Consider the following 27,933-nt stretch of genomic DNA (forward strand, 5'->3'; position numbering starts at 1 on the left):
TCCTTGGCATTTGAGTTAAGAGCCAAAAATGCCACATGTCCTACATCGTGTAATTGTTTTGTGACATGGAGAAACAACTACTAGATATTGTTGCTGTCTGAGACCACTAAACTCAATTAGAGTGAAATTCAGTTCAGCATATAACCTAAGTAATCAAGCTTTATGCAAGAGAAAGGCACTCCAAGATGAAGTCAGGATACAGAACTGCAGCACCACCGTACGCATCTACTGCCCATAGAGTGGGATAGTGGCTGAATGCCTTCCACATGATTCTACTGGATCTGAATAATCATTGCTCCCATTGATCTACTGCCAGTCTTCAAAGCTGACCTACATGCTGCAGAACACAGAATTAGTACAGAGGTCCCCTGATGCTCTGCCCCATGTTGTCTTACCACGGAATTTAAGTGGTGTCGAGAACTGTGCACTAACCGTCCAGACCAGGAAGAATTTCACCCTTAATTTTTGACTAAAATCAAACACGAACCAAGGCCTTCAGACCTGAAAGATCAGTGTCTTACGTCCATGCACAGCACGCATATATCTCCCGAGAGCTCCATCATCAGAACCTTACCCAGTATGCAGAGACTGTTCTTATACCTTATAATCGCCTAAATGCACAGTATCATCTTTTCTTTGCAGATCAACACATTTTAAAATTTCCTAACTAGATCTATTCAGTTTTCCTGGTTACAATCAATACCATTTTGAACAACCTAGAGCTGAGCTGCCTTTTCATATAGTACATGACAAAGTTCTGTCAAATTAACACAGCCTTAACTAAAGATCACATAAAATCTTTGGTTAAAATTTGGAATCTGAAAGTCTGCTTTTCTTCAGGTATGATGCAAAACTGCCATTTCTTTTGCTTTCTTTCCTTTGATTCATCTTAACTATATCTTATTGTAAGGCTCACTTTAGACCCAGATTTATCTACATATCAACAAACTCTGTCTAAAAAATACCAGTAAGCACCAGTAATATGAAATTTTGAAACTGATATTAAAGATGACAACCTCTCATTATCCCAAGCTTCTGATATTCCTTGTCGCATCACTGTTTTAGGCTTTTGTCGTGCACATTAAAAAGATCAGTGTCTCACAGGAAGCTCAAGGAGAGCTCACAGCCCTATATGTTTGATTTAGCTCAGTCCTGTTAACGTTTGGTCTGTTTTAATCCTCTATTAAACCTTGTCAAAGAAACTACAAGAGTTTCATCGTCTGCATTATGAACTTCCATGCCTGATTCTACTCCTTCGTATTTTATACCAAGATAACTGAATTAATTGAGTTATTCCTGATTTACTCCAGTTTAACAGAGATGAGAATCAAGCTGTAACAATCATAGTATCTTACACTGGAATCTGATTTTCTATTTTCAGGATTTCCTTCAGCAACTGGATAATTAACAATTGGAATCTTACACTCTTTTCATACAGATCTCTCAATCTCATTGACACCAGTTCTCCCAATGACATGTTATGTATTTGGAGTTGCCTATAATAATAATAATAATAATTATGTGTTGACCTCATTAGTGTAAAGTTTACTATACACATATATTGAGATAATTCAGTAGAAAGACTGAGATAATTCAGTAGTAAGGAAGTGCATCCAGGAAGGGGGGAGTGGATCCAGATATATACTTGAGGGATAATGCAAGAGCCATTTGCTTTGAGGCTGTGGTGCAACCCCCCTGATGGACTTGCCAGATTGGTCCTGGAGAAACCTATCAGTCTCCGTGAAGGGTGAGGTGTATCAACGGAACTGGGGGGGAGGAGCGGGCACGGAGTTTAGAGAGATACATAAGCCTTCAAAGACAGAGACAGGTTTTTGAGACTGAGAACCCGAAGTTTTCTGCATGCTGGTCTGTGAGAAGTCAGACCTACCAGGGTCCCTGTCAGAAGGCTGGATAGAGCATATAGGTAAGACAGACATGTGTATAGGTCTTAAGATCCTTTTCTCTGGAATGCTTTGTTTGTATGGCTAAACAAACAATACTTTTGTTTTGAGAAGTCTGATTTGGGTCATGATAATCTGTTGGTCACAGGCTCCCACAGGGAAGAACCATAGATACCAAACCTAGCCAGACCTGAAGGGTAAGCACTGTTGATCCACAGGGCAGTGGGACCTGTATGAGTACAGAACTGAATTACATGTTTACAGCACACAGCTTTCTGTGCAATTTTGAATTATTATCCATTCTCAAAAAGTGATTATTAGAGAAAAATCTGTTGGATAAAGTAGACTTTGTGGTCCTAAATCAAAAATACAAAAATATATTTTTAAATTGTTCAGTGTTTAGTGATAACTGAATCTTACTTTGGTAGACATGATTATATAAACTACATTAATGTATTTATGCAATGTACCATAAAGTCATTGATACTTAGATTAATTTAATTTTAGACAGAACTTAAATTATATAAAATATTATGAACAAGATCTTTCATTTGAAGTTGGTTCATTTACTGTAAATTGAAATGGTTTAGTTGTTTTCCTCCTTTTAATCTATTAAGCTAGGTGGCCACCTGCTAATAATTAAGATAAATCCGTGTGTTCAAATTTTAATATTCAACTCCAGATTTCTAAAATAGGACAATTAATGCAATGTATTAGGGCAGGGGTTCTCAAACTGGGGGTCGGGACCCCTGAGCGGGTCGCAAGGTTATTACATGGGGGGTCGCGAGCTGTCAACTTCCACCCAAACCCCGCTTTGCCTCCAGCATTTATAATGGTGTTATAAATTAAAAACACTTTTTTATATATTTAAGGGGGGGAGGTCGCACTCAGAGGCTTACTATGTGAAAGGGGTCACGAGTATAACAGTTTGAGAACCACTGATTAGGGGAAGACTTAGTATGGGAGTACAGTCATCCACAGGTCTAAGACACAACCATTTTTATTAGGGCTGTCGATTAATCACAGTTAACTCACGCGATTAACTAAAAAAAATTAATCATGATTAAAAACATTAATTGCAATTAATCACAGTTTTAATTGCACTGTTCAACAATAGAATACCAACTGAAGTTTAGTAAATATTTTTGGATGTTTTACTACATTTTCAAATATATTCATTTAAATTACAACACAACACAAAGTGTACAGTGCACACTTTATATTACTTTTGATTACAAATATTTCCACTGTAAAAGTGACAAAAGAAATAGTATTTTTCAATTCACTTCATACAAGTACTGCAGAGCAATCTCTTTATCGTGAAAGTGCAAGTTACAAATGTAGATTTTTTTTTTGGTACATAACTGCACCCAATAACAAAAAAATGTAAAACTTTAGTGCCTACAAGTCCACGCAGTCCTACTTCTTGTTCAGCCTATTGCTAAGAGAAACAAGTCTGTTTACATTTACGGGAGACAATGCTGCTCGCGTCTTAATTACAACGTCACCTAAAAGTGAGAAAAGGCATTCACATGGCACTTCTGTAGCCAGCATTGCAAGATATGCTAAACATTCACGTGCCTCTTCATGCTTGGACCACCATTCCAGAGGACATGCTTCCACGCTGATGATGCTCGTTTTAAAAAATGTGTTAATTTATGACTGAACTCCTTGGGGGAGAATTGTATGTCTCCTACTCCATGGTTTTACCCACATTCTGCCATATATTTTGTGTTATGATAGTCTAGGATGACAACCCAGCATATGTTGTTTGACTTAAGAACACTTTCACTGCACATTTGACAAAACACAAAGAAGGTTCAAATATCAGATTTCCAAAGATAGCTACAGCACTCAACCCAAGATTTAAGAATCTGAAGTGCCTTCCAAAATCTGAGAGGGATGAGGTGTGGAGCATACTTTCCGAAGTCTTAAAGAGCAACACTCTGATGCAGAAACTACAGAACCCAAACCATCAAAAAAGAAAAGCAACCTTTTGTTGGTGGCATCTGACTCAGATGATGAAAATGAACATGCATTGGTCCGCACTGCTTTGGATCATTATCGAGCAGAATCCGGCATCAGCATGGATGAATGTCCTCTGGAATGGTGGTTGAAGCATGAAGGGACATAAGAATCTTTAGCACATCTGGCACATAAATATCTTGCAATGCCAGCTACAACAATGCCATGCAAACGCCTGTTCTCACTTTCAGGTGACATTGTAAGTAAGAAGAGGGCAGCATTATCTCCTGCAAATGTAAAAATCTCGTTTGTCTGAGCAATTGGCTGAAGAAGAAGTAGGACTGAGTGGACTTGTAGGCTCTAAAGTTTTACATTGTTTTATTTTTGAATGCAGGTTTTGTTTGTACAGAATTTTAAATTTGTAAGTTCAAATTTCATGGTAAACAGATTGCACTACAGTATTTGTATTAGGTGAATTGAAAAATACTATTTCTTTTGTTTTTTACAGTGCAAATATTTGTAATCAAAAATAAATATAAAGTGAGCACTGTACACTTTGTATTTTGTGTTGTAATTCAAATCAATATATTTGAAAATGTAGAAAACATCCAAAAATATTTAAATAAATATTATATTATTGTTTAAACAGTGCGATTAATCGCGATAAATTTTTTTAATCGCTTGACAGCCCTAATTTATATAAAACTTGTCAGCCTCAGTCCCCAGTGGCCATGAATCCTATGACTGTGATGAAGTTTAAAAGTTTTAGTTTTAGAATGCTTTTCTGAAAAGGTAATGAGTTGACAAATGTAGCCCTACTATATCCTGCAGGACTGCTATATAATGTGTGCTACAGGTAAAGAGCAACATGAAACAAAGGCACAATGCATGAAGAAATGTATAATAAATGAATAAACATCAGCTTCTAAACTGATAAATATGAATGCCTTACTGCACTAAAAATAACTCGAACTAAAATGTTTCTCAAAAAGAAAAGGAGTACTTGTGGCACCTTAGAGACTAACCAATTTATTAGAGCATAAGCTTTCGTGAGCTACAGCTCACTTCATCAGATGCATACCGTGGAAACTGCAGCAGACTTTATATATACACACAGAGAATATGAAACAATACCTCCTCCCACCCCACTGTCCTGCTGGTAATAGCTTATCTAAAGTGATCATCAGGTGGGCCATTTCCAGCACAAATCCAGGTTTTCTCACCCTCCACCCCCCCACACAAATTCACTCTCCTGCTGGTGATAGCCCATCCAAAGTGACAACTCTTTACACAATGTGCATGACAATCAAGTTGGGCTATTTCCTGCACAAATCCAGGTTTTCTCACATCCCCCCCACCCCCATACACACACAAACTCACTCTCCTGCTGGTAATAGCTCATCCAAACTGACCACTCTTCAAGTTTAAATCCAAGTTAAACCAGAACATCTGGGGGGGGGGGGTAGGAAAAAACAAGAGGAAACAGGCTACCCTGCATAATGACTTAGCCACTCCCAGTCTCTATTTAAGCCTAAATTAATAGTATCCAATTTGCAAATGAATTCCAATTCAGCAGTTTCTCGCTGGAGTCTGGATTTGAAGTTTTTTTGTTTTAAGATAGCGACCTTCATGTCTGTGATTGCGTGACCAGAGAGATTGAAGTGTTCTCCGACTGGTTTATGAATGTTATAATTCTTGACATCTGATTTGTGTCCATTTATTCTTTTACGTAGAGACTGTCCAGTTTGACCAATGTACATGGCAGAGGGGCATTGCTGGCACATGATGACATATATCACATTGGTGGATGTGCAGGTGAACGAGCCTCTGATAGTGTGGCTGATGTTATTAGGCCCTGTGATGGTGTCCCCTGAATAGATATGTGGGCACAATTGGCAACGGGCTTTGTTGCAAGGATAAGTTCCTGGGTTAGTGGTTCTGTTGTGTGGTATGTGATTGTTGGTGAGTATTTGCTTCAGGTTGCGGGGCTGTCTGTAGGCAAGGACTGGCCTGTCTCCCAAGATTTGTGAGAGTGTTGGGTCATCCTTTAGGATAGGTTGTAGATCCTTTATAATGCGTTGGAGGGGTTTTAGTTGGGGGCTGAAGGTGACGGCTAGTGGCGTTCTGTTATTTTCTTTGTTAGGCCTGTCCTGTAGTAGGTAACTTCTGGGAACTCTTCTGGCTCTATCAATCTGTTTCTTTACTTCTGCAGGTGGGTATTGTAGTTGTAAGAAAGCTTGACAGAGATCTTGTAGGTGTTTGTCTCTGTCTGAGGGGTTGGAGCAAATGCGGTTGTAGCGCAGAGCTTGGCTGTAGACGATGGATCGTGTGGTGTGGTCATGGTGAAAGCTGGAGGCATGCAGGTAGGAATAGCGGTCAGTAGGTTTCCGGTATAGGGTGGTGTTTATATGACCATTGTTTATTAGCACTGTAGTGTCCAGGAAGTGGATCTCTTGTGTGGACTGCACCAGGCTGAGGTTGGTGGTGGGATGGAAATTGTTGAAATCATGGTGGAATTCCTCAAGGGCTTCTTTTCCATGGGTCCAGATGATGAAGATGTCATCAATATAGCGCAAGTAGAGTAGGGGCTTTAGGGGACGAGAGCTGAGGAAACGTTGTTCTAAATCAGCCATAAAAATGTTGGCATACTGTGGGGCCATGCGGGTACCCATAGCAGTGCCGCTGATCTGAAGGTATACATTGTCCCCAAATGTGAAGTAGTTATGGGTAAGGACAAAGTCACAAAGTTCAGCCACCAGGTTAGCCGTGTCATTATCGGGGATAGTGTTCTTGACGGCTTGTAGTCCATCTTTGTGTGGAATGTTGGTGTAGAGGGCTTCTACATCCATAGTGGCCAGGATGGTGTTATCAGGAAGATCACCGATGGATTGAAGTTTCCTCAGGAAGTCAGTGGTGTCTCAAAGGTAGCTGGGAGTGCTGGTAGCGTAGGGCCTGAGGAGGGAGTCTACATAGCCAGACAATCCTGCTGTCAGGGTGCCAATGCCTGAGATGATGGGGCGCCCAGGATTTCCAGGTTTATGGATCTTGGGTAGTAGATAGAATATCCCAGGTCGGGGTTCCAGGGGTGTGTCTGTGCGGATTTGGTCTTGTGCTTTTTCAGGAAGTTTCTTGAGCAAATGCTGTAGTTGCTTTTGGTAACTCTCAGTGGGATCAGAGGGTAATGGCTTGTAGAAACTCGTGTTGGAGAGCTGCCAAGCAGCCTCTTGTTCATATTCCGACCTATTCATGATGACAACAGCACCTCCTTTGTCAGCCTTTTTGATTATGATGTCAGAGTTGTTTCTGAGGCTGTGGATGCATCTTTTCACAGATGTTTGATGCACATACACCTGCCCAGTGTCTAGTCACTACCACTGGGATCGCATCCAGTATATCCAAGGATGGAGAGTGAGAAACTTAAATTGAATTCTTCACAGCGAAATGACTAGCACAGGGATGTAAGGCGGAAGATCATTAGGCCTACGCATTAAAAGGCACAACAGGTATACGCACAAGGAAAGTCATTTGTAAAGTACTGCAAGTGCTGTCACCTCTTTCTCTGTAGAGAGTTTTAAAAAGTGATTTGGATTGCAAAGTTGGATTAGGTAGCTCAATAGTCAAAAAGGTGCTCAAGTGTACTCATATAGGTTTGCAGCAAGTTGAATCTGAACACCAACCCTTCCTCCACCTCCAAGCTTAGGTCAATTTACCATGGTGTCAACAGGAGATGCTCTCCTGCCAACTTACCTTACTCTTCTCAGGGGGCTGGAGTACCAGAGTCAACGGGAGATCCTCTGCCATTGACTTAGCAAGTCTTCACCAGACCCACTAAATCAACACTGCTGCATCGATCGCAGCAGTGCCGATCTACTGGTTAGTGTAGACTGGCCTTAGAAAATATGTCAAAATTACTTCTGATGAGCACATGAGGTATATGCTCATCTGGGACCTGATCCACTGCCTTCAATGAACTTTGAATCAGACCCATAATCAGAATTTCAGCCATGTGAAAAAACCCAACCCAGTTTAAAAATCAAAACCTCATCACAAGAAAGCTTTTGTTGACATCCAAACGGCATGGGGGAGCGGAAGGAATTCAACCTCAGCACAATTTTCACGGACACAAAAATGTTGCAAAACATATTTCATTGTTGCAGGACCTTCAAGAACTTGAAAAATAGTAAATTTAGAGTATTTTCAATTGTGTTTCAATTTTCATTGCTCTTGTATTAAGCACTTCAATAGTAGGAAAGTTTACTTAAGGTAAATGAACAGTATTTGTCCTCAGAAGGCACTACCCAGGATTCCCTTGTGTTCCTTACAGAATCATAAAAAATGGGAGATGATAAAGTCCTCTATCATCACCTGTTCCATCACCAGGACTCCATATTATATTTTTCAGCTGATCCTCATTTCAAATCCCAACAGATTATTGTCCTTTATAGATTAATGCAACTAAAAAGAAATTAAACATTTTATTTTGCTTGTCCTCTGAAGTCCTTAAATAAGGGTTTCAGCACCTTCAGGTTTCCTATTTCCATTATTCCTGGGAAAGTAAAGCATGTGTATTATATTACAAACTGGATTTTATTACAAAAGACAAAAATCACCGACTAATATAGATATTTTAATATGAAAGCACAATGCTTAACAGGTTGATAAATCAAAGCTGCAAAACTAAGCTCAATATAATAAGTTTATCCTCCTACTACTATTATAATATTTTATAGTGGAAATACCAAAGTAATCAAAATGAAAAAGTGTAGGCAGCTTCTACACATGAGAAATAAATGTACCTAACAGTAGCTAATTGGATCTTTGAGCTGTAATGACCCCCTCCCCCAAACTATTATTTTGCATAAAGTGTGCATGACAATGGGGAGGGGAGGCATCAGTGGAAGTGCTGTCTCTATAAATATATAAACTATTCCTAATAAATTCAGGACAATTTATATAATTACATTCTTATTCTGCTTTGTACAATACTCACAGAAAGACTGTAAGAAGGCTCCATTATCACTGGTACTGACATCTTCCCTTGAAGATTCAATTTGGTTAAGTAAAAAATCTTTTCCCCCACAATCCTCTCTTTTTTCATGCGACGTACACCACACAGTCTAAAGCGAACTGCATAATTCCCAATCATCTCAGATTCAACATGATTAAATTTGAATGTCTCTGCGAAGACAGGGCATGGTCCCCGCTGGATGCTCGTTTTTGCTCTCTGTTTCTTTATAGGTAGGAGAACTAGACGTACTTGCCATGAGTTTCCGCCTGTCCTGTTATATGCTGGGATGTCTGTGACAGCTGTCACTGTTACTAGAAGCTTCTGTTCTTGTGAGTCATAGTCAAAAGTCACATCTAGCGTGCCATATTTAGCTACTGGCTCAGGATCAAAAGGTTTAGGAAGCTGTGAAGATGATCCTCGAGCTGACATATCCTAAGGAAGGAAATATAAATACTTTTATTTAAATTTATTTATTTATTTTTGGTATTTTATTATTAAATCTAGCATGGAAATGCATGGTTTTCTCTAAGCAGCATGATGGGACTGTGATCTTTTTGTTCACTTCATAAACAAGGTAATTAAACACTGAAGAATGAAGAGGTGGCTGACTGGCAACCAAGGAAAATCAAAAGCTACTTCCAGCTGGTCAAAATAGACAAACCCAGGCACCAACTGGAAAAGAAAAAGCTAGAACTAATAAAGTGATATTAATGACTTAATTTTTTCAGTTCCACATAAGCGGAGATAAACTGTCATTCATTGTGAGGTGCAATCCAAATATCTGAGTCAAGTGAGGCGTTCTGCAGAATTAAAAAAAAAAATCAATACTCAGGTTTAACATATTTAACACATTAATACCTGATTTGATGGTAACCGAATATTGTGAAATATATATGACCAGAGCAAGTAATGGGCCGAATGCTGCAGTTGGTTGCACACACAACTCCCACTGCAGTCAGTGAAAGTTGTGCACATGCAGCAGATGGCTAATAGAGCCTGGTATATGTAACTTCCTTAGAAGTATACAAGAAACATACCTATGTCAGAAATGTCTTCTGTACTTGCCATATACAGTATATCAGTTCTTAAATCAATTATTGCTAATGCTTAATTTCTAAAATCTTCAGTGTTCTCATTAGGTGTGCACTTATAAATTTAATAGCTAATAAAATGGTGAGGATATGCTGTTACTTTCTGTTTCAATTAAAATTGCTTTGTTTGCACAATGAACCCTTCTTTAATATGGGTTGATTTTTCTCCCTTACAATATAAGTAGTTTACTACGAATTTACTCCATTTACATGGTATTGGTAGTTTAGTGAAAGTTAACCTAGCTGTACCTACAAATATATTCTAATCATGGGGCATGATTAAGGCTGTATTTTTAAAGAAAATAAGTGCTATTTTGCGTGAAGCAATGTGTCAGATTTCATAGCACAACTTTCAATTTCATAAATACAGTGAGTGCTGAATATAGTGCTAGAAATGTTTCAGTATCTATCTATCTATCTAAAGAAACAAATAATTTCTACTCACTATTTGACAAAATAATTTTATTTTTAAAAAGTCATGTATAAAGAAATAATTTGTGTGCCTCCCATTCAAACATACAACAATATTTCAGTAAAACCAACAATCTGGAACTCCTACTATAGAAAGTGTTTTTTCAGTGGTATTCATTCAGACATAGCATGATGTATAGATGAAAATTCTCTGGCATTTACAATTCAGCAGAACATGAAAAGAATCTTTTAACACATGCAGTGTGGGCTGACCCAAAAGATGACTGACTACTAGGGTGACCAGATGTCCCAATTTTATAGGGACAGTCCCGGGGCTTTTTCTTATATAGGCACCTATTACTCTATACCCCAATACCGATTTTTCACATTTGCTTTCTAGTTCCCCTTCTGACTACAATATTTGTCAATCTGTACTTTTTTTTTTCCCATTTGGGAAAGCCAGGTTGCCCATCTATGCACCTATGTTTTCTTTTCCTGTGATTGTCCAGCGATCGCTGGTCTGTGTCAGCAGGCTCAACACAAGTAAGCCCAAAGAACAGGCCAGCTATTTCCAACAAAGCCCTCCCCAGCTACCTCCTGTATTCACAGCCCTTTGTCAGCAATATTGTTTGTTCAGTAACAATCCACATCTCTCAGGTTTTTCCTCTCTGCATTAGCACTATGTTTTTAAAAAGGGGGGCATAAAGTTTCCATGCATGTTTTACACAGCAAATTGCCAACTCCACATTTTCCATTAGATCTGTGATTACCATGAAAATAATACAGTCATAGTCAAGATCAATGACCTATTTCTAAGAAGACATCAGGAGTGAGCAACAGGTCCTCAAATCTCCTTGACATCATTAAAATTACATTCATCCCCATTTATTTATTAAGGAATGGGAAAATTCTAGATCACGGATGGAGCCATTTGACCAAAGGTTGGGCCTGAATCGAATTTATAATACAAAATAGTTTTGATCAAGATAAAGCAATGGTTCCATATGCTTGCATACTGTACCTCAATAACCTGAGTCCAAGGACTGATACAATTAGCAGCTAAAGAAATGCAATGGCTAGTGTGGCAAAAAGGTACTGTATGAATAAGAAATTTTTGAAGTATAATATAGATCATTGTATTATTCATATAAGATGTATTTATTCCAAACATGTAAAACCTCAGTGTAAATTCTGAGGTCCTTTCATATGGCTAAAGATATTACTTGTTCATATCAATGATAATGTAGCTTTTTTTTTTAAATCTAAAAATTGTTTGCTTCTGGTTTAAGAATTGATACTATGGATTGTCTTTACACATTTTAGACATCTACATATTAAAAATATTAAAAATTCTGTTTAGGAAGAATAATCATTACAAATTACAAAGAGAAAAATGAGAAAGTAAGTATCATAAATCTATTACATTATCCATAATAAAAATATTTCTTTAATCTCAAAACAATAAGGATTTTTAATCAAGATTTTTCTTCAGTTCTCTAGGGAGTTTAATATGAAAGGCACTAAGAGAAATATAATTTTGATTGATTTATTACTAAATTATTAATTGAAAATTGTTGTGAGAAGCGAATTGTTAATATATAGTTCCCCATAATAATGTACCTCATAGCTTTTACTGGTTTAAAAAATAAATCATTCCTGTTGGGGTGTTGTTTTAAAATGAAGTGTCATTGAGGTCATTATACAGAGCAAGTTAAAATCTTATTGCTATATTATTTGGCAATATACATTTTTCTTCTTTATAACAGACCGTTGAAGTTAACGTACACAGTCTCTGTAAGATGTAAATTAGAAACAAGATATTTATAAGATCTACAAGAGAAGTTAAAATGCTATTGTGTTACATCTAAGATACCTACAAGTGTAGTGCTAGGCTGTATTTCATTTACCTCTGGGCTAAGGACAGCAGTACTATCACTGGGTACATCCTCTTCATATCCTTTGTTATGGAAGCTTTCTATTTCATGTCCAGTGCTTCCCTCACTTGGGCACTTGTATGAACATCTTGGACTGTTGCTACAGTGGGAAAATTCACATTTACTGTCATCAACTTCAGAGGGTGTACAAGAGAGGTGAGGAGAACCACTATCATCCTGATACGGCGGAGGCTGCAGTTCATCCAGTGGAGGTGTTCTTCTCATTCTTTGAATACAGTTTGCTGTGAATAAGTGATAGATCTTTACTTATACACTTTCTGAACTGAAAATATATGGAGCATTTGGTTATTAACTGCTCAAATATTTCTTTGGAAAGTGACTGAATTCAAACATCTGGACACAACATTTAACTACAATTATCTTCAATTTCTTGATGCTTCAAATTAAATAGGATACTCCTGAAGAAACACTATATTAATAAACAAATAACTCATCTATCTCTTTTCAATACAGTGTATAGGAGGGAAAAGCAAATTACTTGAATACATTAATTGTATGTGCATGACATTAATATTTTATACAATATAAAAACTCTGGCCCTGATTGTGAGATGCGCTGGGCCCCTACAACTCTATTAGGTGCAATTCACGAAGTCAGAGTTTTGGGAGCGTGAAGCAGCTGGGCAAATGAAACCACTCCCAACCCACAGTGGAAGATTGCCGAGTAGCTCCTATGTGGCTGCTATTCCAACATGCTGAAATAGCGACTACAACTCCTCCATGTCAGTTGTGTAAAGTATCAGGGACAATGGATCCATGTAAATGAAGATCTGCAGCCCCTCTCCTTGCCTACTGGCAGTGTGGCTTAGTATACCATCTTATGTACGGTTGGCACAAAGGCCTTTTTTCCATGGCTTGTAGGGAGTGCATTGGCACCCCTGAGCAGGTGCTCAGTCAGTGGACTAACTGTTCAGCCTTTACATAGAGTTTAAGTAATGCAAAAGACTAGCAACATGCCCCTTCACATAGGTGAATTTCACCCACTGAATTTAACAAACTTAATGGTTTCTCAGGATCATATCCTCCATTAGTTATTAAAATCAAAGGGCTCAACATTTGGGTACCTCGAAGTTAGACACTGGTGCCTACTCACTGAAGCCATTGGAAACACTACTACTGACTTTAGTGAGCTTTAGATCAATCGCCAAAGAGACTTGATTTTCCAAGTGGCTGAACATCTTCAGCTTCCACTGACACCAGCTGGACAGATGGATCTGTGTCTACTCAGCACCATGGAAAATCAAGGTGCCTGAATAAAACTGTAGACACCTGACTTAATGCACTCATTTCAAATTTTAGCTTATTGCTTTACTACTTGGCGCTACAAAATTAACTGCAGATGGGAAAATAAAATATGGTCTGTGTTAGCAAAAGCAACAGAAATTCCAAAGACATAGGTAAAATATGTACCATAGAATCATAGAACTATAGGGTTAGAAGGGACCGCCAGGGTCATCTAGTCTAACCCCCTGCCAAGATGCAGGGCTTCCAGACTTATTGATGGGTCTTGGTAAGGTTGTTGAAGAGCTGGCTGGTACATAACATCAGTTTTCATTCAGCTGATGGTAAGGGCAAAGTTATGAGCTGTTGCAGTTTGTAGGATCTTGTTTGACACAGCCAAAGCCACGGCAACACAAAAACTTCTGACAATGAAGATAGGCCATAATCATATTCTTACAAGAATTCGTCAAACCAAAAGATTAGTGAAAGTACAACTGTTAAACAGTATGAGATTTTATTTCAGCAGTGATTATCTGAGAGACTGTATCTCCACCCTATGTAGGGTTGAAGTTGGCTTTAGCCCACGAAAGCTTATGCTCAAATAAATTTGTTAGTCTCTAAGGTGCCACAAGTACTCCTCATTCTTTCTGCTGATACACACTAACACGGCTACCACTCTGAAACCTGATATTATGTGAGTTTCCCAAGTTTACACCTTCTTATTTAACATGCAGATGCTGGAGGCTGGATGTTTTCAGTGAGAGATTCTCAAAGTGTGGAATACTCTTCCTGCCTTAGCTCACCAAAACCTGAATTTGCTGACCTCCAGGTCACACTGTAAAGCAATTTGCTCTACATTTCTACCTGTCGTTTGTTGTCAGGGGATTATTAATGGAGTACATGATGGGAAAGTTTTGATTGTGAAGGGACCATGCGGAACCTGGAAAGGCTCCATTTGTTGAACATTAGACAAATTTTTGTTTCTATAGTAAGTACATGTACTTAGAGAACTGGATGGATACATTATTTAAAATCTAATACTTTTGCAGTATCACTCAACTATCTTTATTATGTAAGTAGGGCTTCCATTTTGCAAGCAATGACCGCACCACACCTAAAGTGGGGGGGATATTGTCCAATCTTGCTGGAGGAAGGCAGAAGTGCTTTATGGTGGGGGGGGAACAAGGTCAAACTGCTGCAAAAAGGTGGGTGGTGGTCGGATTTGCAGCACTGACTCACCCCTGGGAATGTAAGGGTGAAAGGCTTTAAAGGTGCAAGCCCTGGTGTTGGAAACCTCTTTCTCCATGCAGCAGGCAAGGTAGCACCCACCCTCTCCACCCTTGAGGTGTGATTATCAGGTGGGGTTTGAACCTTCTGTGGGCATTGCGCTAGTCGCTCCTTTTTAGGGGGGCTGGGAAGGAATTTTTCCCTCACCACCATATTGGCTTTGGTGGAGTGGGGTGTTTTTGGCTTCCCCACAGTGGGTGGCAGGGAAGACCTATTATGGTGGGCACAGAAGGTGGTAGGCTTTATGTCGCAATTTATTTTGTAAATGTGGGGCGGACGTCTAGTGCAGGTACTCCATAGGTAAGGTATTCAGTGACCAGATAAATGGCCTGGTAAAGGATTTTAAAAGGAGGTGCTGGTTAAAGGAACAGAATGGTGTGGAGTTTGGGGCTCCTATGGCTGGAACAGCAGGGAGCCAACCCCCCCCCCTTTTCTGATAGCCCACCTTACCCCTCCTATGGGGGGGAGGGGTGGATGGTAAGGTTCTGGCAATAGATTTGCTGGAGGGACCTGGATGGAAAAAGAGGGGTAGCTGGTAGAAGTCCCTTGGCTAATAATGGAATAAACATGGGGTTATGTGCATTGTACACTTTTATCTGCTGGGTAGTCCCAGACATCTAATAATAAAGTTGCGGCCTGATTAAATCCATATGAAGTATCTCCTTCTTTTGGTATAGCCGGACAATGTCACTAATGTTATTTCAAATCTAAAGCAATAGTTTCTGCTCAAAATGGCAAAATGCCCACAAACAACATTAACTGAGACAATTACTACCATACAGCTATGCCTCAGTTTTTTAAAAAGTTGCAATCTACAATGACAATTTTTTTCCAGTAATTTGTGCACAATTTAGAAAAACGAAAGTATGTCCGGATAGCTATTAGCGCCATTATTGTCTTACATGAGTAAATAAAATGACTGTGTGATTCATTTTTTTTTTCACTTTGATGAACCCTCTCATATGTCCCTATGGGAAACCTGCATAAGGCTGTGTGACAGAAAAGGTGCTCTTAACGTAGGTGGAGTAAAAGTGAAGAGAAGAAAATTCCTTTTAAGCAGCTAGAGTGATCCATAAATGTCAGAAAAGCAGAAACATAAATGCAAGTTTTTAACTATTTATTTTTGAAAGCTTACTTAGCAAAGAGAACTACAATGTAAACTATTAAAAACAGGTTTTGAATGTCGATATTAAGGATCTAAATACACATTTGTATAATCAGTGTAAACAGGCACAAACCATTTCAGAATCAAAAAAGCCCTTAACTCAACATAAAGAGGTAACAAAGTTTTTAAAGGAATTAGACTGAAAATGGTTTTTGAGATAAAGTATTATTCTTTTAAATAATAACAGTGGACCTTTTTGTACTAAGAACCATCTAATATTAGATAGACCTTTCTTCGGGTTAACTTTTATTTCCCCTATGTGCACACACAGATGTAAATGATCAGTGCTGCAGAATACATATCCATACCTATACCTCTTGTCCAACTCTTAATCAGAGAGGGCAGAATTTTCTGAGATACTGAGCAACTGCTACTCCTCTGACTTGAGTTGGAACAGCAAGTAATCCAGCACTTCTGAAAATCAGGCCCATTATCTCACAGCTGCCTAAACTCTTTCTGAGCAATTGTGCCTGTTCTCAATTTGTTTAAACCCTTGCCCCAAAGTTCAAAGTCAAGCAAACAGAAGTATACATTAGTAACAGCCCAGCATTGTAGGTCTAATTCATTCTAGATGCAATTCCACTGAATTCAATGGAGTTACACCACAGATTAATTTGGTCCTGCATATTTCTACTGCAAGAAGCCCCTCCTTTACAAACCAGTGGTATAGAAGCATTGCCAATATATGCCTTTCCAATCCTACATATGTTTGTATTCCAAATAACACTTCAGTAGTCACTGAAATGAAGTAATATGGGTACTTTCCTCAGACAATGCAGGTCACACAGAAGTAGGAATGTTAGAAGACCATTTCAGAGAAGGAATTCAAATATAGCAGAAGCCATTAAAAATTTACACTTGCCAACTGCTACCACACAGTTACCATGGATCTCCCCCACCCTAACTATAAGATACTGTGGTAGCACAGAAACCATTGTGTGTTAATTTGGCAAATGATGGTTTATAAATGGCTATCACTGTTTACGTATCACTGCATGCACTAAATGCACAGCAGGAACTCTGTGAAAAGACAATCTAATTGTTGATGGACATCAGAAATCAGTGAAATCACATAGAATCGTTGATCAAAGCTCAAAATAAGAAGTTGGGCATTTTCCATAAAAATTTAACTAGTAAGAAGCAAAATTATATAACCAAAAAAAATTTGTATTTGATCAACTTGTGTATAGATCGAAAAGTTCTATAAAAATTAAAAAACAATGTTTGTACATGTCGGCCCTTTCTGAGAGATTCTATTGATTAAGCATGATAAGAACTATGGATAAGAATCTATGAACACAAGCAGATGATGGACTGCTGGTACAATCAGCAGTCACACTGAGTAAATGGCCATTAGTGGACTGAAATCAGAAGTAAAGATTTTCTTTAAACTCTGTCCGTCAAAAGAAGGATGTTAGCCTATTTTCAAGAGTCCCTCTCTCTGGGCTTGATTCAAAGCCCACTGAAGTCAACAGAAGTCTTCCACTGACTTCAATGGGATTTCCATAAGTCCCCATAGAAACAACCTATGCCAGGCTGATTACAATAAACATCCCGTTTATAATTACATGAACTATGTGAAAATTTTCACAGACCTTTTTCAGAGAGGAATCATGCCTTAAGGTTTCAACAGCTTGCTGAATAGAATGCTTTTCTTCTCACATTTTTTGTTTTTTAAAATGCTTCACTCCCAATTTTGTTAATTTTTTCCACTTTTTTCTGGTCCATTACCTTCCACTTTCGTCCCAACAAAAGTATCCTTTTATTGGTAAAGCTTCTTTCTGTGTTTGCAAATGTAGGATCTTAATATTTCAACTATTTCCCCCCAAACGGTCATCATCTCCACAATCCTATCTTTCTTTTATTCAAATTTTTCAGTCCACTTCCAAGAATGACTCTCTCATTAACATTTGGAAACTACAACCTTATTCCTGTGGTTGTAATTCCCTAGACATATAAACAAACAACCACCAAAACACACTTTTGTAAGTTAGCTTTGAACATCTCTTGTACATTTTTTCTTTAAATATTCACAATACTGTGGGAGACAATCTTTACTGCAAACTTCATAACGAACGTGGTTCTGAGTTTCTTTAAAACAATAAACTTTATATAAATCCAGACTTTTTGCAAGTCATGTTTTGTAGTTTCCATGAATATCTTTACACACAGTGGCATCTTTCCTTCCTCTGCAATTTTGCTACATACAGTATTTTTCATACTTCATTTTTTAATCTAATGTAAATTTCAAGTTTTAATCCTTCAAGGGGTTCTATGCAAATGTTAAGACAATTTTAATAAAACATAAAATGAAATACATGTTTAAAAATTAAAGAAATCCTTTTTTCATTCTGAATGATTAAGCACCCTTAGCTGTTTCTGGTATGCAGCTCAGACAGTCCAAATGTAATTTTCACATTTTAATATTTTGGATGGGAGGAAAGTTCAACTGACTGAATAACCCTACATCATAAGGAGAGGATAAAATATAAATATATAATATTGAATGAAGGGTTTATCTTCCCTTTAAAATGAAGAAATTATGTGTGTGTGAGAAAAAATGTTATTTTACTATGAAGCAGATTTCTTGGCATTTTAATTTTTACAAAGGAAATTAGGTACATGTGGATTCAACTACCAAAATGTGGGGAATCTAAGGTCAACATGGAATGTATCTGCACATTGGGACGCAACCCCCTTTTAACAATCTTTTTCCAAAGGCCATATATTTTGGTTTTTATTCACCATACAGTCATCTCTGATTATCTTTTCAAATTTAGAGGTTCTTAAAGTAAGCTGGAATTGACAGAACCAGTATTTAATCTACTATACATGCTGTACCAGCACATATGAATTATTTTGTTAATGGTACCTTTTCTTTGCTCCCAAATATTTAAAACATCTTACGTTCATACTCATTATGGGCTTGATCCTCTGCCAGTGGAAATGTTGTTGGCATTCACTTCCTTTTCAGGATCGAATCCTATATCACTACACTGCATTTTCATTACATTCCAAGAATAGTTTTATTAATCATAGATTAATATATTCAATATTGATTGCCATGTGCTAGCACAATTACTTTGTGTTATTAATACACATGATTAGAGTATAATTTTTATCTGATAGAATATGAGATTCCCTAGAAGTGTTAAATGTCATTTATGTACATTCTTTAGAGCTACTTCCAAAATTTTCTCTTAGGAGAAGTAAAAACTCCCACAACTGAGACTATTGTTGCTGGAATAGTAAATTCCATTAAGCTTGTGCTTGTTTACATTGTGAGCCAATAAAACTGTAGTTTGTTTTGGTTTGCTGACAAAATGTGGCAACCTGCAGAGTCTACTGTACTTTTCTGTTAACTTCTGCTGGAACTGCTGCTTATTATTCTGCTGCAACTGTTTTTGACCTGAAAACTATTCCATTAGTTTGACCAGAAATGCATCCCTTGTGTAAGAGATAAACAATGATCAGTGCTGAATTAGGGAAGTGATTCCAAGCTTTTGGGTGCCAAAATGGACTAAAAATAGAATATTGTTAAAAATAGAAGTACATTATAAAAATGAAGGAACTAAGAATGGCTATCTACTCCTTATTTTAAAAATTACATTTATCATTGTCCTGTTTCTCACCGTCTCTCTCCATCCCTCCTCCCTTCATCAGAAATGAATCTTGGTATGTGTCTTGAACTCATCTGTCTTCTACTTGAATAGCATTCCCTGATAACTTACTCTGTCTTTATTAACTTGTGTATGCAATGTTTGAGTTCCCATTTTATTCTTATTTTCTTAAATAATATTTAACAATTATCCTGTATAGTGCTTTATATTGTCAAAAGTCTACCCAAATACTTCTTGGATGTACTTATTTAAATATCTAATCTTATTAGTGTAACCATTTATATTGATTAATTTTAGCAAACTCTCTCAAGTGTTTTAAAATTTCTGTTACATGAGCTCAAAACCTCCTCTTTTTCAGTGAGATTATGCACAAATCTCTAAAACCGTTCCTTGTAACAGAGATTCTAGAGACTTGAAATGATATTAGTTGTCTTACACTGTACCCTTAATAATATACATCCTTGGGGATAGTAACGTGTACTGTATACAGTTCTTCAGATAGTGTTGCCTTATGCAGTAGTAATTCTTGTTTTGTATTCTCTTCTTCAGTGGATACAATCTAGACTCTGGCTTCACCATTTTAACTAGGGTTGTGCACAGCATCAATAACATTAACTATTTGCACATATTACTTTCCAGAATTGTGTACTAAGTTGACTAATTAGTATGTATTCCTTGGGTTGCATCTTTGTTCTACTACTAAATTGCATTTTCAATTTAGCAAAGTTTCTAGATGCTAGTTTGAGAGAGAGAGTTTTGTTTCTGAAACAAAAGATGGACAAATCAAAGATATTCACAAATTGGCACAAAACGCTCATGATGGCCAATAAAGCCGCTCAGTTTCTAGAGTACAAACAGGGTAAGTACAGAACTATTGGTGGTACTGGTTGCACTGCCTATGAATAACATTGCCCAGCATTCCCGCATTATATGATCTTGTTTTCAGTTGTTTATAGTTTTGCCAAACTTTTACTATTTGTCTGAAATTTTCCATACTGGGTGCTTACTTTTGCCTGAATTGCATTTGACAAATTTCAGCCAAACACAAGTGAAATTCAGCCAAAATTTTGGAAAACAGTTTTGCCATTTCTAAGAATGAAGTTGGGGAAAAATATGTTGTTTTGCCCATGTTAAAAAAATTCTAGCCTTTTCTTTTAAATGGTTTAGTACCCCATGCTTTGGAACAGGGACTTGAAGTTAAGCAAAAACTTATTCACGTTTAACTTTGCACACTCTGAATAGTTTCAATGACTTCAGTGCATAAAGCCAAATTCGCGTGTTATGTCTGCAACATCAGGGGCTTGGTATTTCTTATTTTAGTACCACATATGTAACATTGCTGTATGTTGCCGAAATTATTGATGTGTGTCCCTACATAGAGATATCTATCTCAAGACTGATCTCTCTCTCTCTTATTCATACCTGGAATGCAATATCCTTTGATAAATCAAATGAGATATACATAAATCAATTATTTGGTAACAGATGGATCAGTTATATTCCAGGAATGAAATAAAGCAAATTTTAAGGTCAATGTTGATGGAGATATTATTTATAATTTATTTTAAATTGCATGTAATTTCTTATTAGAGAAAGACTTCAATGAAATTTTTTAAGTGTTTAGAATTCTAGAAAGACAGAATTCTTAGAGAAATCTTCACATTCACACAAGAGTTTTTTTGTAATTTGCTTTTTCCTTAAAGCAAGCAAGTTTTTCATCCAACAGTTCTCTGGCAGCATCAAAGTCCCAAAATACAGACTTTGTGCCATATAACATGAGGCTTAATTTAACTGTATAAAGTGCTGGAATGTAAAAAGGCTATCTATGGGTCCAAAATCTTATTTCAGCAATGCAAAATGGCACTCTCTCTACTGATTACTCCAGCATAGTCTGGAAACCCATGAATGAACTATACAGCAATGCCCATTTTTTGTCACTGCATTTGCTCCAAAACTTGGTCTCAAAGACAAGGAAAAGCAGATATGACAATTAATGTATATAACTTGGTTCTTAAATATTTTAAAATGTGGAGCTTGTTTCAGAAATGTTAACATGCAAAACTTGACAAACATTATCAGGATAAAAATCTTTTCCAGATGTCACAGAGGAGTTAAACTTATTTTTCAGTAATTGAAATTAATAAAAATATATTAATATGTAATAAATACAATCCAGTCAGCAGTTCAAATAGCCACACTTTCCTTAATTGCAGAATTCCACTATTCTTACATTTTAGTTGATTTTCCATATCTTCAATTTAACAAGACATGTAAGTGTTGTCTTTAAGAAGAGCTGTTGTTACAGTTTAATATATAATTTCCCTTTTTATAGTTTCTTGGGAACAATTCCAGTTTATGCATTTAAGACTGTTACCATGGCAGCTAAATCCTGAAGTTGTATTGTGAAAAGTAACTCTCAAAATGGCAATGTGAAGTTCCACATATATTACGCCCCATTCATCATTACCTTGAGATTCCTTTGCACCAGACAGACTGGAGCAAAGCGACTGTAAAACAGCTGTAAGCCCCCCATATTCCCCTTCCGAGGTGGGGGCTTCAGTGCCAGACGCAAAAGCCTCAGGTGCAGGGGGCAGTCTTTGGCAAGACGGGAAGAAAATGAACATGGACCAAAGGAGAGTAGGGGTGTGCCTGGAGTGGACATATGTTCCCATGATTCAATAGCCCTAGAGTGACCATTACACTAGAGCAAAAGTTAGGTTTTCTAGCTGTCTACTAAGATACTTATATAGTCCCAATTTCCACAGTATCTGAACACCTCACAGTCTATAACACAGCTAATGCCACACCACCCCAATTATTCCCATTTTACTGACAGGGAACTGAGGCATAGACAGACTAAGTCTTTGTCGACACTAGCACTTTTGTTGGTATCATTTATGTCACTCAGGGGTGTGAAAAAACACCCATATGAGTGACAAATTACTCCAAAAGAAGTGCTGGTATGGACAGCACTATGTCAGCAGGATATGCTCTCCTGCTGACATAGCTACCCCCTCTTGTTGGGGGTGGTTTAATTATGTCAATGGGACAGCTCTCTCCTGTTGGCATAAAGCGGCTAAATGAGTGATTTTACAGCGGCACAGCTGCATTGGTACAACTGTGCCACTGTAAGCTTGTTAGTGTAGACATGGCTTAAGTGACTTACCCAAGGTCACACAGGAAGTCTGTGGTGGAACAGTGAATTGAATCCAGTTTTCCAAATTCGGAATAGCACCCTAACCACTGGACCATTCTTCTTGAGGGTAGTCCTCCAGGGAATTTTTCTCCGCTTTTTGTCTCATGCCTTCCAAAAACCAAATAATCTCAAATTCACCAGAATGTCCATAGAACTGTGTATCCATGGGGGCCTGGGGCCCTCTAGGCTCCTAGCTACTTTACGAGATTTGCTGCAGCAGAATTTCCCAGGTTGTCGGCTATCCACTGAAGGAGCGGGGAAGAAAAAATATAGACTGAAACCAAGGGAGCAGATTAGGGGGAAAGAAAGAGGGAGGGACTGGAAGAGACAAAAGGAAAGGGGAAGAGAGAGAGGTATGCTGAGTGATTTGGAAGAGAAGGTGAAGAACCAGGACGGAAGGTGACTGGGTTGAGAGAGACTGAAAAGTGGGAGACAACTTTGACAAAGAAGTGAGTAGTGCAGAATTCAGAGAGGCAGAGGAAGGAAGGTGCAAACTGGGAGAAAGAAGAAAGAGGGAAGAATCAGAATTTTTAAAAATGGAAAATTAAATATACACATAGCAAAGAAAAAAGAGAAAGATACAGAAAAAGGAGGGAGGAAGAATGGACATAAACCAGATGAGATGCATCAATGACACACAGGGATGCCTATGGCTACCCAGATCTGCCATAGGTGACGCCTCCAACATAGGAAAGTTTGGAACCACTCACATACAGGTGCATGTATGCCATGACTTCTGCCAATCATATTGTGAAAATAATTGATACCAACACTAACAGAAATCTGAGTTACTTCTTATGGGTGTCAGCAAAATCTAGAGAGCACAGCTAGTTGCCTTCCACTAGAAGAAGCAGGATGGTTCTCAAACTGATCATCTGGAATTTTTCTTTGACAAAATATTAATTTAGCAAACTGAAATTCCAGATGGGTTTGAACTCTCTTGCCTACTAAAGTATCAGGAAGTACCTGAAATAAAACCCTTTAACTCTTTCACCTGGTGGCACAGGCTCGATAGATGTCTTTACCAAGAGGAAATTAATTTCCTGAAACATCTCTTTGTAAAAATGGGCCTGAAAGCATTCCGGAGAAAAGCAAAGTGAAGGGCTCGGTTCTGTTTTATAAACCAGATCTTGTAGCCTCACTGACCAATAGTCAGGACCCATGTGTCAGAGGTCATAGGGACCGTCAGAGTAAAAACTCTCCTGATCTCCTCCTAACCGGGTGTTCCTGGTAGGCTAGTAACTATGGCAGACTAGTTATAAGCTTCAGAGCCCTTCAAAATCTTTACAAATATTAATTCCTGCTAAAAGGTGGCTTTTGGGGCCACTGTTAATGTCAAGTGTCCAGAGAGAGAAATGGGCAGCAGACACCTTTAAATCCAAAGGAAAACACATATCTTGACATCAAAGATAGTACCTTTCCTTCCTATTAACCTAAAAAGAGTGGGAAAGGGAGGGACAAGATGTTGAAGGTGGCATTAGTCTACTCTGCTTTCTCCAAAATGGCCCCAACCTGGTTCCAAAAATGTGTTCTCCTACTTTGAGCTTTTTTCTGGTGAGAAAAAGCAGCAGATTGGGTATTCTCCCTTTCTCTATCTCCTTCCTGTGTCTCCTCATAATCGGATTTCTTGCACTTTCCTCTGATTTATATGATACTTGCCACTGTCAGAGACAGAATGTTTGATTAGATGGACCACTGGTAAATCCTACGTTCCAGCATTCCCCACATACCTCAGAAGCCAGTGATAACCTGAACCTTGACAAGAGTAGATGAAATTGAGTCTGCATAGTGAAGACAAGTACACTAAACTGCTGCAGCTGCCATCAGGGTGCAAGGCTATATGCATGTTAGGTTGGTGAGAACATGGGAGAGGTGGGGGAGCTAAAGATAAGAGCATGTGGTGTTTACACATGTTACAAGAATGCTACCTCAGCCTTGTTCATACTATAGGGGATTCAGTGAAACAGGAATGCCCTTGATAATCAGGGGGTCACACTACAGCCTTTTCACTTGCCATCTATTTAACTCATGTAGTTTAACTCACAAAAATAAGAGTTGGTGAGTACATTAGTCAAGAGGTGATGATGTATTTACTTATCAGGCTGTGTGACAGACTAAATGTATACACACACATAAAAAGATTTTTCTGAAGGAGCATCTAAATTACAAAGATGTTATAGACCTAATTTGAAATTACTGTTTGGTACTGCTTGTTAAATAAGAGATTTGAAGGTGGTGCACAAGCAGGTAATTAGTAATCAAAGTCTGACAGCTACAGTTGCAAAATATTTGTATGATAATTTCAAAATTGAAAATGGCTTATTGCACTCCACCTGACATTAATGTACACCCATTCAAAAGCTAAATAATTATCTGGAGAAATACCAGTAAAACATTTCAGTACTTTGCTGCAAGTCTAGCAGCATAACATCATTTTGGTTCAATCAGTGCAGATCAGGCCTATCCATGTTCTACCAATACTATTTGGCTGTGTAGATGAGTCTTCAAATCATATTAGCCAGAATTATATTAACACTGGTTTCAAATCTCAGTGTAAAGTGAGCCTAACTACCTTATCAAATGGTTTACAAAACCAACATTACATATTATATATTGTGTAATACAGTATAGGGATCTCAAAATGTCTGTACAGCATGTGTTTAAAAACACTTGAGATAGTTCAGCTCCCCATGCAGTTAACTATGCAGCTCATTTCTGATCTGCAGTAGTTCTATTCTATTCCTGAACCTCATCTGAATCTACAAGTCATGCTATATTCTACAAATCAAACATATTGGTAGTTCTGTCATATGAAAAAAAAAAACAGGGACTAAAAAAAGACACCTACTTCATTAATATTTATGATATAACCTAGGGATTTTTACAAGGTCAAGCGCTACTACGATAATTCTTGCTGTGAACTATTTTCAGACTGAACATAATATCACTGAGAATTTGTATTTTGTCCAAATTAATAAAAGACATATGGATTTCAGATAACAAATTTAATAACTCTGTAGTTTTATACTTAATATAACTAAGTCACCATATAGCCAAGCGCTTCATAAATAAAACTCAGTATTAAGAACAATTTAGGGTCTATGAAGTATTAACATCAAATATAACTAAGATTAGATTTATGAAGTTGCAACTATTACACCATGCTGATATTGGATAGCAATTTATAATTCAGCAAATAAAAAAGCCTTAAATTTCTTGTAATTCAAATTTCTACAATAAGTATGGTAGCTTAGGCTACAGAAAGTGATGAATGCAAAAAAAAACAACAAAAAAACAACCAACCTCACATTAACATTTTGACCAGTCAGCAATTCACCAGTGTTGAAATATGTAGCTTAACTCAAAGTCAGATGAAGCAATTTAATAACTTAAAATAAGAAATAAGTACTGAAATGTTAGAATGCTGATAAGTGATCACAGCTGCACCAGAATTAGTTGCTATAGCAACAGAGAAGAAATAATGTGATGAATTGCACCGCAATACAAAATGAATTCTTTACAAACAATGTAATTCAAACAGAAAACTTTAAAGAATTCACTTTATTAAAAAACATTAATATTATTATTGAAGTATATAATATCTTACACTTCTTTATCCTTTCTATTTTGTTTTTCCTGGAACCAATTCTAACCCATCCATTCAAATTTCCAATGACATTTCCTATCCATCATTGCCACATGCACCCTTTTTAAAAAGAAGTTAAAGTCATATTAATCTAAAAATATGGATTTTTAACCTTAGGCTGATCTGCATTTTTCAACCATATCTCTTGTATTATTCCTGCTTAGAGGCACATATTAAATGTACCTTTCCAGTAATACATTTGTAAAACACAAAGGAAAGCTTTAAAGATGATATTCATAAGAAGCTGCGTCATAGCTATGGGAATTAACATTGATATCCAACTTCTAAAACTTGTAGTCATGAGAAGTACGCTCTCTCATGTCCTAAGCATGATTAACAAACCGTAACAAATCTATTAATATTCATAGTCTGCATACCCTTAAGATGGTAAGAGAAAAGCTAAGCACATCTTTATATTTCAAATGTTGCCACTTCTAAGAGTTATATTGTTTCACTGCATCTTTTCTGTTTCTAGCTATTTTTGGAAACTAATTAAAAGCATATACCTGAACCTTTTATGTATTTTGCCCTTATAATGAGACCTATTACTGTGGCTTACTCTATCCCTCTGAGTTCCAAAGTATCTCTGAGTTACCATGGATACGAATGACATGCTTTCTCTCACAACTGCTTTGTGTGTCTTATCAAACATCAGAAAACTGACACACTAGGAATCTGAGACATCTATACAGGATGAATATCTAATCTCTTCATAGCACTCCTCATGCTTTCAAAAATAAGAATACACCATTCTTTAAATTTTTAATGAAACATACCAGTAGGTTGTTTCCTACTTTAAAAACAGTACTGTAGTAGATTTAAAGAGAACTGAAGTGAAAGTGTTGTACATACAAAACTAAAACTAACCTGATCAACTCTAACAGAGTTATAAATGGTGTCCAATGGAAAATCAATTACTTTAAACAATTTTGGGTTTGCTGTTCATTTAGAGTGGAGAGAGTTTAAGGGATACCCAATGTTTCTTGTGAAATACAATGTGATGCAAGTTTCAGAACTCATCACAGGAATGGAGACTCATTGGGCCAAATTCAGAGATGATATATAAGGTGAGGTAAGTTAGTTTCCTTTAAAACATAGATTAATACTTTTAGACCTCTTCACAGCCTCTTACTAGGTGTATATGTGTTCAAGGGAGTCCAAACTAGTGTAATTCACATTTCAAGGAGTCAGAAGAATGTGTAAAAAGCTGTATATTAACATAGTGAATGGCCTGTTAGTTGATTTTCTTGTTACACTCCTGTCTTCTGACCCCTCTTCATGTTAGTTACACCAATTTAGACTCCCTCACACAGGGCCGTCCCTAGCAATTCTGGGACCCTACGTGTATAGGTAAGGGCAGCCCTGCCCTCACACTCAGGCAACCAAATTCAGAGGTGATGTAAAGGCAGAGGGTAACCTAGTCTAAGACGATGTAATGTACTTGGGTGGAGGGGAGGGGAAAACAGAA

The 27,933-nt window shown here is 37.5% G+C and overlaps 1 protein-coding gene across 3 annotated transcripts in view; it reads right to left on the reverse strand.

Annotated features, from left to right (window-relative positions):
- Positions 1–27,933, reverse strand: part of SYT14 (synaptotagmin 14) — a gene marked incomplete at its 5' end in the record, with an annotated part of 174,234 nt that overhangs the window by 23,962 nt on the left and 122,339 nt on the right. For all 3 annotated transcript variants that reach the window (XM_084622043.1, XM_084622042.1, XM_084622041.1), the window contains 2 exons: positions 8,857–9,306; positions 12,284–12,552. In XM_084622043.1, coding sequence (XP_084478169.1) covers positions 8,857–9,306; positions 12,284–12,552 — 719 coding nt within the window. The remainder of the gene's footprint in view (positions 1–8,856; positions 9,307–12,283; positions 12,553–27,933) is intronic.

The sequence above is a fragment of the Lepidochelys olivacea genome, assembly GCF_965140295.1.
Source record: "Lepidochelys olivacea isolate rLepOli2 genome assembly, chromosome: 3".
Lineage (NCBI taxonomy): Eukaryota > Metazoa > Chordata > Testudines > Cheloniidae > Lepidochelys > Lepidochelys olivacea.